The 18,367-nt window shown below is 40.4% G+C and overlaps 1 protein-coding gene across 2 annotated transcripts; it reads right to left on the bottom strand.

Moving 5' to 3' along the window:
* Window positions 1-367: 367 nt before the first annotated feature.
* On the bottom strand, window positions 368-18,180 carry dio1 (iodothyronine deiodinase 1). 2 transcript variants are annotated; one of them, XM_072573729.1, is made up of 4 exons: window positions 17,737-18,171; window positions 14,356-14,499; window positions 13,436-13,635; window positions 368-4,554 (listed from the first exon to the last, which is right to left on the bottom strand). In XM_072573729.1, the coding sequence occupies exons 1-4, from the start codon at window positions 18,086-18,088 to the stop codon at window positions 4,489-4,491; spliced, it is 762 nt and encodes a 253-aa protein (XP_072429830.1). In that variant the 5' UTR covers window positions 18,089-18,171; the 3' UTR covers window positions 368-4,488. The 2 variants fall into 2 exon arrangements, with proteins under 2 accessions (XP_072429830.1, XP_072429831.1); XM_072573730.1 differs by lacking the exon at window positions 14,356-14,499 and having other exon boundaries at window positions 17,737-18,180.
* Between the last annotated feature and the right edge of the window lie 187 nt (window positions 18,181-18,367).

Below are 18,367 nucleotides of genomic sequence, written 5' to 3'. Positions count from 1 at the left end.
CCTTAAGCAGTAATCATTTAATAGTACAGATTGTAAATCATCATCTTAGTTTATTAATTCTTGGGATGAACGTGTCGCTGGCTCAGCAGCATTTTTTGCCCATCCCTAATTGCATTTAAGATTCAGGGAGAAAGTGAGGACTGCACATGCTGGAGATCAGACTAGAGTGTGAGGTGCTGGAAAAGCACAGCCGGTCAGGCAGCAGGGGAACGAGAGAATCAAGCACAAGCCCTTTCATCATGAAGTGTCAAGCACATTGCTGTGGAACAGGAGTCACATGTAGGCTAGACCAGGTAAGGAGAGCAGTTTCCTTCCCTAACAGGACATTAGTGAACCAGATGGGCTTTTCACAATAATCGACAATGGATTAATGATCATCACTTGACTCTTAATTCCAGAGTTTTTTTTAATTGATTTAAAAGTCCACTATCTGCCACATCAGCATTCAAACACATGTTCCCAGAACATCATCTGGGTCTATGGATCAACAGTCCAGCGATAATACTACATGCCATTGCCTCCCAGAGTTACACACTTTTAGCTACATTTCAGAACATCAGCCCTCAGCTTTCCCTGGGTTTTGACTGTAAGCTTCATAAACAATATAGCTAAAACCATGCAGCTACTGTAACCATATGCTATAGATCTTGACAAATAGGGCAAAGTGACATTAATTTTACATGATTTTCATGCTGGAAAGTTGAAAAGCAGAGAATATCAATACTTCAGATCTTAGTGAGAATTGATTTACTTTGCTGTTTAGGATTTTAAACATTGTCAAAGTTCTACAAATACTCGTCTTATTTTCCCAGTTGGAAGGATTAGATATCAATAATTATGGTGCAACTAATTTCACTAAATGCTGGTCAAGGAACTAATATTTTCATGGGAAATATTGGTGATACTTTACCCAAAATAAAACCTCAATATTATTAAAAATGTGATAACTACCCAATCCTGTCTGAAGTGGCATGCTGTTAAATATTTAAACTTTACCAATTTGTTCAATCTGATTTAATACCCACTAATTGAGGATATTAAGATTATTTAATTATTTTTCAGTAATACTTGCTACAAGTATAATTTTGCCACTTTTTGCAATGTACAGAGTTGGTCAAATTCGTCAATTTTGTGAAGCTGTTTACTATGCAATTTTTATACTTGTACATTTGTTTTTGAAGCTATTCTCTAATTTTGATTCTTAATAACCCTTTTGAATACTTGCCTTATATCTTGTCTGTTTACTGTAACAAATCAGAAACATTGCAACTAGAAGAATTAATGCTGAACTAAACGAGTTAAGAAATCACATTGGAAATACAAAGTTTCCAGCTCTTAAAATCATCATATTAGGTACTCATTGAAGACATAATTGCACAGAAATCATAACTGCACACTAATGATGCAACATTAAAAGAGAGATTATTGATTTTTATACTAAGTTCCTGAACATGAATTACACATCCCTTTTGGATATAGTACATGGTTCTGCAAACTGAACAAGTGGACCGAACCAATGTCTATTTTCAAATCTGATTAATTTGGGAAATTTTTCAGTATAAAAATGCTACCATGTTTCTAAGTGATTGCTATATGTGCTTCCACAAAAAACAAAAATCATTTTGATGTGCCTGAAAAGAACACAGAAGAGAATAGGAAGGATTACAGATGGACTGCCACTTATAAAATCTGAAAAGCCCACTCTAACCTTTGATTTATATAGGAAAACAAGACCAAGGGACAGTATTAAAGGACTATAATTTGCAAAAATCCATGAACCTTGTTCATTTTGCAATAAGGCTGCACTTTGTCATTGCTGAATGTTTTAAGAGTACTATATACAGTGTTCAGTATCTTTTTATTTGTCTTCCACCCTGCTGCTACTAGTGCAATACCCCTCTTCCCCCCACCAAAAAAAAATTGTGGAATGTACAATCCTATCTTTCAAATGCGATTACAATGATTTGTAAGGATAATAACATTACAATTTTCAGTTATCTGAAATAAATGAAAATAAATAAGTTGTTTTTCTTCCATATTCAGATCACCACACAGTTAACAACTTAAATCTAAGGAAGTTATAATTTGGAGATGCTGGTGTTGGACTGGGGTGTACAAAGTTAAAAATCACAACACCAGATTATAGTCCAACAGGTTTAACTGGAAGCACTGCTCCTACATCAGGTGGTTGCGGAGTACACAATTGTAAGACACACAATTTATAGCAAAAGTTTACTGAGTGATGTAACTGAAATTATACATTAAAAATACCTTGATTGTTTGTGAAATCTGTCATTACCATGATAGTTTCACTTCTTTCATATGTAAATCACAAGACTTTGGAGTTTAATTCCAATAAATAAGAGGTGCTGCATTTTGGGAAAGCAAATCTTAGGATGTATACACTTAATGGTAAGGTCCTAGGGAGTGTTGCTGAACAAACAGAACTTGGGGTGAAGGTTCTTAGCTCCTTGAAAGTGGAATCACAGGTAGAGAGGATAGTGAAGGCGGCGTTTGGTATGCTTTCCTTTATTGGTCAGAGTATTGAGTTTAGGAGTTGGGAGGTCATGTTGCGGCTGTACAGGACATTGGTTAGGCCACTGTTGGAATATTGCATGCAATTCTGGTCTCCTTCCCATCAGAAAGATTTTGTGAAACTTGAAAGGGTTCAGAAAAGATTTACAAGGATGTTGCCAGGATTGGAGGATTTGAGCAATTGGGAGGGGCCGAACAGGCTGGGGCTGTTTTCCCTGGAGCGTATGAGGCTGATGGGTGACCATATAGAGGTTTACATAATTATGAGGGGCATGGATAGGGTAAATAGACAAAGACTTTTCGCTGGGGTCAGGTAGTCCAGAACTAGAGGGCATAGGGTTAGAGTGAGAGGGGAAGATATAAAAGAGACCTAAGGGGCAATGTTTTCATGCAGAGGGTGGTACATGTTTGGAATGAGCTGCCAGAGGAAGTGGTGGAGGTTGGTACAATTGTAACATTTAAAAGGCATCTAGATGGGTACATAAAAGGCAGGGTTTAGAGGGATATGGGCTAGGTACCGGCAGGTGGGATGAGATTAGGTTGGGATATAAGTCTGTGGGGGGAGGGGGAGGGGGGTGGTGTCTGTACTCAGGGATGCCCTCATAAGAACAGGATACGATGCTCAACTCATCGACCGCCAGTTCCAACGGGCCACAGCAAGGAACCGTAATGACCACCCAAGGAGACAGACTTGTGCTGCAACCGACAGGGTACCCTTCGTTGTCCCGTAGGAGCTGAAAAACTACGTCATGTTCTTCACAAACTGCAAGACATCATCAATGAGGATCAGCATCTCGCCAAGCCCTTCCCCACACCTCCACTGCTCGCCTTTAAACAACCACCAAACCTCAAATAAATCAATGTTCGTAGCAAACAGCCTGGCTTTCAGGACAACTCCATACAACCCTGTCACGGTAGGCACTACAAGACATGTCGGAGTGTGGACATGGATACCACCATTACACATAGGGACACCTCCCACTATGTACGTGGCAGGTACTCATGTGACTCAGCCAACATAGTCTATCTCACGTGCTGCAGGCAAGGATACCGAGGCATGGTACATTGGTGAAACCAGAGGCTAAGGCAATGGATGAATGGGCACCGCACAACAAACAGACAGGAGTGTTCCCTCCCAGTTGGGGAACATTTCAGCGGTCCAGGACATTCGACCTTGGACCTTCGGATGACCATCCTCCAACACTGACTTCGGACAGGAAGCAGCGAAAAAAGTGGCCTAGCAGAGGCTGATAGCTAAGTTGGGTACCCATAGGGAGTGCGTGCACACACACACACACAATCTCAGATTTAGAACCCTTTACACTTACACACATACACTCTCCTCACAGAGGCTCAACCCCCCCCCCAAAACCAGAAACACACACACATTTGTGGGGTGAATTTGTACTTGCAGAGTTACATTGTGCTTTGCTCAAAAACTGCATGAATCCATGTAAGACTCTGTTAACTCTTCTTAGATTAGAAGCAGTCTAAACATTATGGCACAGACAACAGAACACAGGGGGCTAACACCTTCAACATCTCATCTGGCTGACAGCAATTATTACAGCTAACCTGAGAATGTAACTTTTTAATTTTGTTATTTACATATGAAAGTAGAGAAATAATCATGGTCATTTTAACAGGGGAGAGACTTAACAAACAATCAAGGTATTTTTCAGTGTATAATTTTAGTTACACCACACAGTAAACTTTTACTATAAATTCTGAATCTTACAATTGTGTCCTCCACAACCACCAAGAGCGGCGCTCCGAAAGCTAGTGCTTCCAATTAAACCTGTTGGACTATAACCTGGTGTTGTGTGAGTTTTAAGGAAATAAATATGGAAAGACCCTTATTTGATTTGCTTGTATTATATCATTTGTTTGCATTTAAGAGTGCCAATGAAAACCATCTCCAAGCTTCCTGCTGAGTGTGGTTCCACCGGAGTTTTAATTTAGATTTTGTAAAAGTAATCGTACTTCTTCAAGTTGATATCCCCAAGGCCCCCTTCCACCCTGAAAAACAAAAAAGAAAAAAAATTAGTTAGGCGGATGAATTAACAGAATCTCTGCCAAAGACTATGATACATCAACTTTGTTTGTGACCCAGATTTAACAAACTCTGCTCCCTTTCTAACTTTCTCATCCATGAGATGGACACCTGCGATTATTCTGCTCCATTCAGAGTCAGGAGTATAAAACACAAAATTGAAAAGTGTGGTGCTGGAAAAACACAGGAGGCCAGGCAGCATCCGAGGAGCAGGGGGAAAAAAAAAAAAGACGTTTCGGGCATAAGCCCATCTGCAGTCCTCACTTTCTGCTATAAAACACAAACCAAAATACTGCTTGTGTTTCCCCCCATGTTCCTTTAAGCTTATGTTATCCTTCATAATAAAATTCTAAATGATCAAAACAAATTATATATTAATAAATTTGGTTAGTTCTGGTCAGTCCTTATGTTGGGCCACATTAGATTGATGGCTAGCATGTGTTTCAGAATACAATAACATTAACAACAAGGGTTTAATTGCATTTGGCTAGAGCTAGATTTGGGACCTACTTCCTTATCCTGCCAAAGGAGTGGAAGGCATTTATAACCACTACCGAAAAAAAGGAGGGAAAAAAAAACCACAATAAAATGGATCAAAATCAATCAGCATTGAGTCATGTACTTGCCTTCAGGAATAGCAATGTGACCATCCTTTTTATTCAGGAGGTGAGGATGTCACTATTTATTGCTGTATTAAATACTGTATCTGTATTGGCCCTAATTGGCAATAGGGCAGTTGAGAGTCAACCACATTGTTGTGGGTCTGCAGGTGCATGTGGACCAGACCAGGCAAGGGTGATAGATTTCCTTCTCCAAAATGAGGTTAGTCACCCAGATAAGTTTTTCTGACAATTGACAATGTTTTCACGGTTGGCATCAGACTCTTAAATGTCGAAGATTGTGGTGCTGGAAAAGTACAGCTGGTCAGGCAGCATCCAAGGAGTAGGAGAGTCAATGTTTCGAGCACAAGGTCTTCATCAGGCAACTGCAGTCCTCACTTTCCAACAGACTTAGAGATCTTTATTGAATTTAGATTCCACCATCTGCCATGGCAGGATTTGAACTTGGGTCTCTTATTAGTCTAGTGATAATACCACTACGTATTCGGCAAAACAATCGTCATGGTCAGTAGGATTCATAAACTTAGATGTGCCCACTCAGAGTGGCAAGTTTCTCATTCTCATTATGTGGGGGTAATACCTAATTTCACAAGGAGGCTTTACCACCAGCCCTTTTGTCATCCACGGTTTTACATTTTATTTCAGAGTTTAATTAGACTGATATTACTGAACCTGGGCTGAAGGTCAAATGCCAACTTAATGGAAAATTTTACAATAAAATCTCCACTGTTTCTCATCTGTGTTGCAACTGCTGATTCTTTTTAACCATTGATTGTTCTTTTCTCAAAGTAGAAACAATTTTTAACAAAATATACAACTCTGCACCATTCTTTGAATCCCTTTGGCCCAACAAGTCCACACCAATCCTCCAAAGAGTATCCCATCCAGACGCATTCCCCTACCCTTTTACTCGACATTTACTCCTGACTATTGAACATAACCTACATATTCTGAACACTATGGGCCATTTAGCATGGCCAGTTCACCTAACCTACACATTTTTGGATAGTGGGAGGAAACACATGCAGAGACAGGGAGAAAGTCTGTGTGGAGTTTGCATAGTTGCCTGAGGCTAAAATCTAACCCAGGTGCCTAGCACTGAAGCAGCAGTGCTAACCACTGAGCCACCATGCTACCCCATTTCAATTTCTCAGACAAGAAACAAAATTTCTATCTTACTTCAAACATTAATTCTTCAGAATTATCTCTAGCACAATATTCAATAATTCAGAAAATTAAACCCACAAATTTGCTTATAAATTTACCCAAGTCGTCTTCAAATTATTCCAACAGCTTTGATCTGCATAGCTCAAAACTTATCAGGCCTCATGAGCATCTCTGGCATTCTGTACATCTTCTCCTGATTGGTTAGATACTTTAAAAAGCAGCAATCAAATTAAAACCATTGGTGCAGAAATAGGTCTGTTCCATCAAGTCTGTTCCACAATTCAATGGTATCATTACTCATCTGATAATGCTCAACTTCACTTTCCTATCGTCATAACCCCGGATTGCCTTCCTAATTAAACATCTAGGAGGAAGTGAGGACTGCAGATCAGAGTGGAGTGTGTGGTGCTGGAAAAGCACAGCAGGCCAGGCAGCATCCAAGAAGCAGGAGAATCGATGTTTTGCGTATAAGCCCTTCATCAGGAAACTTATGCTCAAAACATCAATTATCCTGCTCCTTGGATGCTGCCTGACCTGCTGCTTTTCCAGCACCACACTGACTAATTCAAAAATACGTCTATCTCAGCTTTGAAAATTCTTAATAACCAAATTTCAATAGTTCTCTGGTAAAAAATTCCACGTATTACAACTCTCAAGAAAAGAAATTCTTCATTGGTCCTAGAACAGACAACTCCCTCCTGAGATTGTACCCTCTCGTCTTAGACTCCTATAAAGGTGAAAGCAACCTCACCACACTTACCCAGTCAACATCCCTAAAGTATCTTAGGTCAGCGCTCATTCCAAGTCCAAAGAGGACACGCCCAACCTAATGCAAGAAAATTCTTCCAAACCTAGGATTAACCTAGTGAACATCTCTAGATTATTTCCAATACCATTTCCTTAGCTAAATGAACCAAAACTGTTCAGTATCCCAGGTATGGACTGACTAGTATTTTGTATAATGTGAGCAAAACTTCCCTATTTTTAAACTCCGCCCACTTTGAAATAATGGCCAACATTCCATTTGCCTGCCCTGTTGCACAGTAAACATTTTTAACTTTGTGAAATCTACATGATGGATCCTATATCTGTGCTTTCTCCATTTAAATAATACTCACTCTTCTCATCTTGTTACCAAGATGCATAACTTCACATATTTCTACATTATAATCCATCTGCCAAGTTTTTGTCCACTCACTCAACTTGTCTTCATCCCTACCTTTTTCTCCTCACCACTTGCTTCCCCACTTACGTCTGGCAAAAATAATAGGACATTCAGTTCCCTCATGTATGTCTTGTAAATAATTGTCCCAGCATAGATCCATTTAGCAAACTCTTTAGTTCCAAGTTGCCATTATAATAATACCCACTTATCACAATTCTCTTTTCTATTACTTTGCCTATCCTCTGTCCATGGCAACACCAACACCATGGACCTTCATCTGTAGCCTTATAGGCGGTACCCGACTAAATCCCTTTTGGGAATCTAAATATATTAGGTCAAATAGTTCACCCTTATTAATCCTAAATGTTACCTCCTCAGAAGAATTCTAATACATTTGTCATGTATTATTTTCCCTTCATGAACATTCCAGGAAACATCTCTGGGACACATGCACCAAATAATCCCACCGCCCTGTGGCTGACAACTTCAACTCCCCATCCCACTCCGCCAAGGTCAGGCAAGACCTGGGCCTCCACCACTGCCAAATCCAAGCCACATAACCACTGGAAGAAGAACACCTCATCTTCCACCTTGGCACCCTCCAACCACACAGCAATGCTGACTTCACCAGTTTCCTTGGCACCCCTCCTCATTCCAGATCCAACCCTCCAACTTGGCACCGCCCTCGAACTGTCCTACCTGTCTGCTTCATCCTCCCCTTCAACCTACACAGTTATCACCCCCCCCCCCCAATCTGCATTTACCTATCGCCATTCCAGCTACCTTGCCCAACCCTCATCCCCGTCTTCCTATTTATCTCTTAACCCCCTTCCTTCCTCCATATTCCTGATGAAGGGCTGGTGCCCGAAATGTCATCTCTCCTGATCCTTGGATGCTGCCTGACCTGCTGTTTTTCCAGCGCTACACTTTTGACCCTTCATGAAATATGACGACTCTGCTTGTTTATGAAGAATTTCTATTACACACTTTATAACGGACTCTTAAAATTTTCCCAATGACAGATATTAAGCTAACTGGCCTGTACTTTCTTTTTGTCTTCGTTCTTGAATGAAGACATTACATTGGCAGTTTTCCAAATCTCTAGGACTTTGTAGAATCTAAGGATTCTTAGAAGATTACTAATGCATTCAATATCACTGTAGCTTTACAATATGCAGAGGAACCTCTATTATCCGAATTAGATAGGCAGATAGCATTTTGTTCTGATAATTGATTATTCGGATAACTGATTCAATGGCTCTCCTCTGGGGCTTGGAGTTTTCTGAAGTTTCCTTTTTCCTCTCGCTGTCTGCCTTGCTCACCCTCTGTCTCAAGGTTTGTTTCGAATCAGACACTTGTTTGGAAGGGACCTGCAGCATTGCTGAAGTCTCTCCCTTGCTGTTGCTTCACTTCAATGGGGATTGACAGAGTCAGCACTTGCTAAGTCCGCTCCCCGTTCAGGAGACTAGGCAGCAGCACACGGCGCAACAGCACCCCACCCTCCCCCCACAAGAGGGTGGGGGCAGGAGATCAGTCATTTGGTGCCTGGGCTCCCATCAATGTCCAGGACAGTTCTTGGCAGCAGTTCAGTAAGCCAAATTCACTTTTAATCATGGTAAACAAAAGATGCGATCAGTGTTGCTAACACCTCTTTGATATTAACGTTTCTATTGGGATCCTGAGATCTTCCAATTATCTGAAATTCAGATAATTGAGGTTCCTCTCTATGAATGAGGGAAAATGAATGTTTTGTCAAGCCTGTAGATGACAAATAAATGGGAAGGAAAGTGAAGAAGAAAGTGTACAGTAATAAAGGCATGTAATCTTTAGCTATTGCCTTCAGTATTCTAGGATGCCCAAGGGACATGGGCATTTAGCCCCATTAGGTTCCCCAGTACTTTTCCTCACAGAGTAAGTTTATCCCCATTTTTCCCCTCGATTTAGTATTTTTTGAATGATATTGGTATCCTCCGTCATGAAGACGGATGCAAAAGCTAATCTATTCAACTTGTCATTTTTTTGGTTCCCCAACCACCTTTTTTTTGGAGCCTTTGTTTACTTTGGAGTTTCTCTTTCTTTCTATCTAATTGAAGCAGCTCTTACTGTGTTTTTGTTACTTATTCATTTGCCCTGTTTACGTTCGCCTTTTTTGACGATCTTTCGTTGGTTTTTAAAACTTTCTCATTTCTCTAGTTTATTAGTCTTTTGTCACATTGATTTTTTTTTCCTTTCAATTTGATACAATCCTTAAACTTTCTTGGTTAACTAGAAGACCATAAGATGTAAGAACAGAATTAGGCCTGCTCCACCATGGCTGATATGTTTCTCAACTTCATTCTCCTGCCTTCTCTCTTGATTCATAGAACATAGAACGTTGCAGCGTAGTACAGGCCCTTTGGCCTTCCATGTTGCGCTGACCTGTGAAATTAATCTGATGCCCATCTAGCCAACACAGTTTCATTATCATCCATATGTACGTCCAATGCCCATTTAAATGCCCTTAACATTGGCGAGTGTACTACTGTTGTAGGCCGTTCCATGCCCCTACTATTGCCTGGAGTAAAGAAACTACTCTTGATATCTGTCCTAAATCTATCACCCCTCAAGTTAAAGCTACAGCCCTTCACATTAGCCTTCACCATCCAAGGAAAAAGGATCTCACTGTCCACCCAATCTAACCCTCTGATTATCTTATACGTCTTGATTAAGTCACCTCTCAACCTTCTTCTCTCCAACAAAAACAGCCTCAGTTCCTGCAGCCTTTCCTCCTAAGACCTTCCTTCCATACCAGGTGACATCCAAGTGAGTCTCCGCTAAACCCTTTCCAAAGCTTCCACATCCTTATGATGTGGTGACAAGAACTGTACACAATACTCCAGATGTGGCCTTATCAATGTCTTCTAAAGCTGAATCATGACCATGTGCCTCCGAAACTCAATCCCTCTACTGATAAACACCAATACACCTCTATCAACCTGGGTGGCAACTTTCAGGGATTTATGCACCTGGACACAGATCTCTCTATTCATTTACACTGCCAAGAATTTTACCATTAGTCCAGTAATCTGCATTCCTGTTACTTCTTCCGAAGTGAACTACCTCACTTTGCCGCATTAAACTCTATTTGCCAGCTCTACATATTATCTATGTCCCTCTGTAACCCACAACATCCTTTGGCACTATCCACAACGCTCCCTAGCTTAGTGTCATCCGCAAATTTATTAACACACCCTTCTACGTCAACATCCAGATCATTTATAAAAGTGACAAACAGCAGTAGCCCCAAAACAGATCCTTGCCGCACACCACTGGTAATGAGGTCCAGGGTGACCACTTCTCAACCACCACCCAGTCTTCTTTCAGCTAGCTAATTTCTGATCCAATTCACTTAGAGACCTTCAATTCCAAAACTCCATATTTTGTGCAATAGCCTACCATGCAGAACATTATCAAACACCTGACCAAAGTCCATATACACCACATCAACCGCTTTATCTTCAACCTGTTTTGTCACCTACTCAAAAGGTTAGTTGGGCACGACCAACACTTCACAAAACTCTGACTATCCCTAATCAAGTTATTCATTTTGAGATGATTATAAATCCTCTCTCATAACCTTTTCTAATGCCTCACCCACAACTGAAGTAAGGCACACTGGCTTACAGTTACCAGGGTTGTCCTGACTTCCCTTCTTGAAGAAGGGAACAACATTTGCTATCCTCCAGTCTTTTGGCACCAGATAAAGATCAAAGTCAACGGCTCTGCAATCTCCTCTCTCTCCTCCCAAAGAATCAGAGGATAAATCCCATTCGGCCTAGGGGTCTTGTGTTGTCAGATCTTAAAATTTCTAAAACCTCCTCTTTATCAACTGCAATTCCATCTAATCTAGTAGACTGTATCTCCTTGACGTTGGTTTTAACATTTTCCCAATGACCAAAGAATGTAATAACAGCATTTACTAATGAAGAACTTCTGTCTTAAACAACTTGCCTCCACAACCTTCAGCAGCAATGTGTTCCACAGATTCACCACCCTCTGGCTGTAGAAATTTCTGTCAGTTTGAAGGGTCAGCTCTTCAGTCTGAGATTGTGCGCTTGGGTTCTAGAGTATTCTACTAGCGAAAACATCTTTTCCATGTCCACTCTATCCAGGTCTCTCAGTATTCTGTAAAATTCAATGAGACCTCCCCTCATCCTTCTAAACTCCATAGAGTCCAGATTTATCCTCATTGGACAAGCCCTTCATTCTTGAAAACCTCCTCTGGACCCCCTCCAACGCTCACATCCTTCCTTAGACTGGTGACCCAAAACAATATTCTAAATACAGTTTGTACACAGCCTTATACAGTCTCAGCAGTACAACACCACTCTTGTATTCTAACCGTCTCAAAAATTAATGTTAATATGGCATTTGGTCTCCTAACTGCCAAGTGAACCTGTATGTTAACCTTGAGAATCCTGATCTAGTAACCCAAGACCATTTGTGCTTCAGGTTTCTAAAGCTTTTCCCAATTTAGACATTGATAGGAAAAATAGAGGTGCAGACAAAGTGCATAACTTCACACTTTCTCACACTATTACATTTTTCACTTCTTTGCCCTCCTAGCTTGTTAACCCCTCAGTTGCATTCAGACTTCCTCAACACTATCTGTCTCTCCACATGTCTAACCTCAATTGGTTTATTCCCTCCTTAGTATCATTCTTCCTAAATAGGATTTCTCTTTACTGAGAGTCAAACTGTTTTCTTAAACATCTGCTATTGTTCATCAAGCATCTTTTCTGTTAATTTCAAAGGAATGAAGGCAGAGATTTATCTTATTTAAGTTTACCACAGTTGTTTCCAAAAGTTTCTCACTCTCAAACTGAATGCAAAGCTTTACCATACTATGGTCACTGTTTCCTCAGAGAGCTTTTATTGAGGTAATTTACTAAATTTGCTTTACTACATCTTACCAAACCCAAAAATGACCCGATTCTGGTTGGATTCGCAACATGTTGCTCTTAGAAACTCTCCTGAATACACTGGATGCTTCCTTATGGCTACCCCTGCCAGTTTGATTTTCACAATCCACATGAAAGGTCACCCACGAATAATGTACATCTTTTTCACATGTCTTCTCTACCTTCAGATTTATTTTCTCTGTAACAGTAAAGCTACTGTTAGGGCCCTATAGACTACTCCCAGCACTGCAATTTTCCCCTCCTTATTTTTCATTTCCACTCTTACAGATTCTGTAACTTACTTTCTAAGATCATTTCTTGCTAGCATGCTTATTCAATTCCATACTAACAAATCTACTCCATCATTCTTTCCTTCCTACCTGTCCTTTCAAAAAGGAACACACTCCAGAATATTTAGTTACCAGCTTTGCTCTCCTTGTAATATGTCATCATAACAGTCAGAATATCATACCCATGAACATTTATTTGTTCTGTTAATTCATTTACTACATATTATCGTAAATATAACTCATTTGTCTGAATACATGATACTTGATTCAAGCAATAGGTGCAAAGAACAAGCCAGGTCCCAAGCTGTTTTTTTTAAAAAAGTTGTGGGAGTTAGGTAAATAAACACCATTATGAGCATACTATTTCTTTTTAAAAGATTGAAAATGATGCTATGATTGAGGGAGAGACTGAAAGCATAGCAAGACCAGAGTACAGTAATTACATTAAGGCAGCTTTGAACTGAATTATTGGAGAATCACGCACATACAGAATTGTAACCCAGTAGGAATAGGCTTATTCAGAAAGAGCAGATGGCTGAAAGTGAAATTAATAATTCTGTGTTCCAAGGTTTCAGTAGAAAGAATATATCAACTCAAAATAGAGAAAGGAGGTGAAATGTTTAAATAGACATTGATTTCATCACGAATGTCAAAATACCAGATACCTTGTAAATGACTTTGCCATTGAGCACCACATACAGTCTTTCGGGCATAGCTGCATATTTGACACAAGTTGTATTATCCATAGTGTCCACTACCACTGGACATTGTGCCTTCTCATTTAGCAATAGCCTTGCTGAATCCAATCGCTCACTTAAATTCTGATGCTGTTTGATAGCCACGTTGTTTTTGAAAGCCCAGCCATCTAGAAATAAAAAAAACAAACTTTGGCAAAAATTGAAAAGATTGTATCATACCTGTCATTTGCTGTAAACAATATGGAAAACTGCAACTTTTCAAATTGGGAATGAGTAGAACTAGTCAAGCTTGACAGAAAACAAAACACCAGACTATTTACGTAAAGAGAAAGCAAAACAGATTACATTTAATCTGATTTTAAAAATCTAGGTAAAGGCCTGAGTACATTCCACTGGAGACCATAATGATTGATAGCGTAAAGGACATCTGGATAAATACATGAATAAGAAATATTTGGAAGGATATGGGCCAAGCACAGGCAGGTGGGAGTATTTTAACTTGGGATTATGGGTGGCACGGACTGAAGGGTCTATAAAGCAATTAAGGAAGCAGTGGTACAGGTAACACCAGACTTTGCTTTATATTTTGTCACGGAATTCATCTCTCGTGTGCAGTATTTAGTCAATAGGAAATCACAGCTAACCTTACACATCTAACACTTGCAATTTCCAACTGGTTTAATTGTTATTAAATCAGATGGAAAATCCTACTATGCTATCTCGTCATAGGTGACTGACTTACATAAACCATCTTCAGCTGGGATGGGCTAGCCAGCAGTCTGGAACTGGAACCTGGGGCATTGTAGAATCATTTACTACAAAGTCTTGGGTAAATATGGAAGATAAAAATTTGATAAGGATTAGCAAATTCAAAAGTTTTTTTGTACCTGTGGCATGAGCCTCTGGTATGTAGACAATAAGGAAATCAGCTACAGATGTAAAAACTTCAACAAGCTGCTTGAACTCAGCAAACTTGAAAAGAAATGGGGGTCAGGAGCAGCTGCCAAAATTCAAGATCAGCGGTCTGTTGTCTAGAAAGAAAATAAAATCTATGAGTGTTGATACATACAATGGATAGAGTTAAAGTTTAGCTTAGCAAGAATATAAAAACTGTTCCTTAACCTGAAGAAGGAGTAGCACTCCAAAAGCTTATGATTTCAAATAAATGTGTTGGACTATAACCTGGTCTTGTGTGGTTTCTGACAAAAATATAGGAGTCATTTAGCCTGTTCCAAGGTTAGTGACAGAGAGGTTGCTGAAGTACACTAAAAAAAGACCAGTGTGGATAAACATTTACTGATGGGTACTCAGAATTTATGCACAAACATTTACCATGTAATGCAATAGGCAGTGAAAGATTAACAAGCATCAGGCAGACCAAAGCACATCTTTGGTCATTCACCTAGCTGATGGTCCTCCAGGTCAGCTAATATTTATCTGAGCCCCTCAGAACAGTCCATGCTGCAGAGTCATGCATTTCTTGGGATGAACCTTGGCAAAAATTACTGTCTTTTCCTGGATGTGCTTTGCAAAAGGCACATGATATAGTTATTGTCCCCAGCACAGCCACCTCAAGGGTAAGAGGGCTGAGATTCCAGACATACAGCAGTCTGTTTTATAGATCTGGTTATCAGGCCATCTGCCAAATGACTTTTGACAGACTGCTCAAGGGAGCATTTGACAGGATCCACCATGTCCATTTCTCAGAGCTTCTAAAATGTTGTTATGTACAGACCACTTGCAGCCAAAGGCATTCTTCTGCATAATCATTTCCACAAGGGACAGATGGTACAACATGATCCTCCAGATTAGAGCATCCTGTTCAACAGTGGGAACAGACCTTTCAAGCAGCCCTCTGCAAACAGCAACACAAGGTGTTTGTGTACTGTGACCTATGCACAGCTTATTGTAATCATATAGAAAACAGGCAGCCATTAGGAGGACAATGAAGTTGAACATGCTACCTCCCTATATATAGCATTACATGCTTGATCATTCAGTGCCAGTGAAACATTGCACCCTGTTTATTGGCATAATTTCCCAATGTTAGTGTTATTACAAATGACATTCCTCAAAGGCAGTGCCACCTTATTATCCAAGATAGAAGATAGGGAGGGGCACACTTGTGTGAACTATTTACCTTATATATTCATGTAAAAGTCAATCTCATGCAAACTTTGGCCATAAAAACAAATCCTCAACTAGTGAGTGACCAGAACTTTTAGCAAAAAAATCCAAACTTTGTTTATGTGCCGCCGACTCACTGCTGAAATCAAACTCACCTGGTGCAAAGCTTCTTGATAGAAATATAGAATAAAACACCATTGAAGGCAACTGTTCAGCTGCTCACATCTGTGCACGCCAGCATGTAATGTAATGGACTCGGGTTCATTTCCCACCTCGGGCAACTGTCTGTGTGGAGTCTGCACATTCTCCCAGTGTCTGCGTGGGTTTCCTCTGGGTGCTCCAGTTTCCTCCCACAATCCAAAAATGTGCAGGTTAGGTGAATTGGCCATGCTAACTTGTCCGTAGTGTTTCGTGAAAGAGTAAACGTAGGGGAATGGGTCTGGGTGGGTTGCACTTCGGTGGGTCAATATGGACTTGTTGGGCCAAAGGGCCTGTTTCCACGCTTTAAGTAATCTAATGTAATGGTTATTAACCTTCTGGTATCCCATTAACCGAGCAACATAGCATCAAGTCAGAACAGCAGGCACACAGTCCAGTTCAAACTTAAAGTCCTTGAGCTTGCAAACAAGACAAACCATTGAATTCTCTATTTGCTGCACAAGGTATCAAAAGGAGAATATCAGAGATTGGAGAAAGCTCTCTCTACAACTCAGCGAATACCCAAAAATATGCAGAGGAGTGCCTAACATATGTTGGTTTTAAGGGGTGTAATTGCAAAATGGTCAATTAAAATAATTAGATAGTTCCTTGAGAAACTAACTGAATTCCAGTCTAAAACAAGCAAATTAAGCACTGCAGAATTCAAAGCCAGCTCTGGATGGTACATGAGTTTGAAGAGAAACAGTTTAGTTTCTACTGTGACAGATGACCAAAATTAAAAAACAGGCTCATCATATTTCAATGGTTTATAAATCAAAACCCCAACTAGTCAAACGGTGAATGAAGTATAGGGGAAAGCATTGTTTGTGAAGTGAACTGATCATGAAAATAGCATATACATACAAAATTGTGCATACGTTCAATGGAAATTCAGAAAACCATCCTAAAACAACTTTCAGAATGAGGAGTGGTTGCTCATGTTCAGGACAGAGGGCAGGTGAGTGAAGGTGGTTTGAAAACAAGACTCAAGTTGTTTCTGACAAAGTGGATTCTGTAGGGGAAAAGGTCTCATCTATGATGTGCTGAGATTAAGCCTCTTGATGAAGTTACTGCTTGTTTTCAGACTGATGTTATCTTCCAAAACAAATCAGGATTATTTGGTTCAGAAAATGAATAATTGGGTGATTTTATGGACTTTAATACTGACATTATTTTCGATGCTTTAAAAGATTATAAATCTCAACATCAGGTTGTGCGACTTTTAACTTTGTCCACCCCAGTCCAACACCAGCACCTCTACATCATTAAAAAGCTGGATCTGCAGTTTTTTTTTACCCCATCTCTAGGCAATATCCATGGCATTTGTTTTCCAAGAATCAAATTAACTTCACCGAATTTAGGACACAAATTAACGAACCACAGAGGCTATTTATAAATAAAAACACTTTCATCCATTTGCGCTACTTTTGAGATTTGTGCTAACAATCTCCGACCTGGCAACTCTGACAAAGCGAAATGAAGGTACCCAGCACATTTAGCTTCTCCAAAAAAAAATTACTCGGCTTATACATTCTCGACGTGTAAAATGTTCAGCCTTGCTACACGATTACAAACTCGGATTTTAGAAATTCGACATTTAACTTAACGTGTACTGCATGTAGAGTCTGCACAAAACTAAATTCTTCAGAAGGAACAATGGAACACACACAAGTTACGTTTGGTCTATGTAAAGCGGAATTGACTTGGCTTAAATTTTAACTAGAAGTTCGTTAAAAGTAAGTATCCCAAAGATATCGGAAAGATTTTCGGATTTTCTCACAACCATCTCGAGATTTCCCATCGAGGAATTCAGTTACATTTTAAACCAAAGCGGGGGGTGGGGAGAAAGAATCCATAAATCCCATAGCCCATAACCTAGTCCTGCTAGCAATTTTAATTCTTACCGTTGCCCGAGTGTTAACAGTTTAATTAATAGCGTATACCTTTCGCGAAATCGAGCAGTTTATGTTCTTTATTCTCCAAATCGATGACCCGTGTGTTGGGAGCGGGATAACCCTTGAAAGCATCATCCCCATAACTCATGATTAAGTTTTGCATTACGACTTTGAGAAAGCGAAAGCTGAAGAACGTTGGCCCCCAGTCTTCATATTTGAACTTGGGGTTTTGTGTCATGGTGGTTTTCAATCCCATTTTCAGCATGAACTTCTTCACCATCTCGGGAAAGAGGTGGACCAAGATTTTGCCGACGAACACACAAAGACAAGCCACAAGCAGCTGGACCAATGACGCCAGGCAGCTAACCACTTTCCACAAACACACAGCTAGCTTCGCCATGACTGCGGAGAAACCACAGCTCCTGCACTCCACCCCTCTCCTCTTATTGACCCCTCTCCTAGTGCTTTCGCAGCATTGCTCCGCCTGCGCGCGCTCGCTCGTGATGGACCTGCACCAGGCTCCTCCCCCCACTTGCAGCGCTAATGCGCTCTACCGACCCTCTCCAACCCCCAACCTTCCATTCTCCCCACCCTCCCCTTCTTCTTCTCCTCCTCCACCCCGCCCTCCTCCTGTTGCGCCTGCGCGTGTCTGCTCCCTCTCTCACTGCGATTGCGCGAG

This window comes from Chiloscyllium punctatum, chromosome 7 (genome assembly GCF_047496795.1).
Source record: "Chiloscyllium punctatum isolate Juve2018m chromosome 7, sChiPun1.3, whole genome shotgun sequence".
Lineage (NCBI taxonomy): Eukaryota > Metazoa > Chordata > Chondrichthyes > Orectolobiformes > Hemiscylliidae > Chiloscyllium > Chiloscyllium punctatum.
This window is presented reverse-complemented; position numbering and strand designations above follow the sequence as displayed.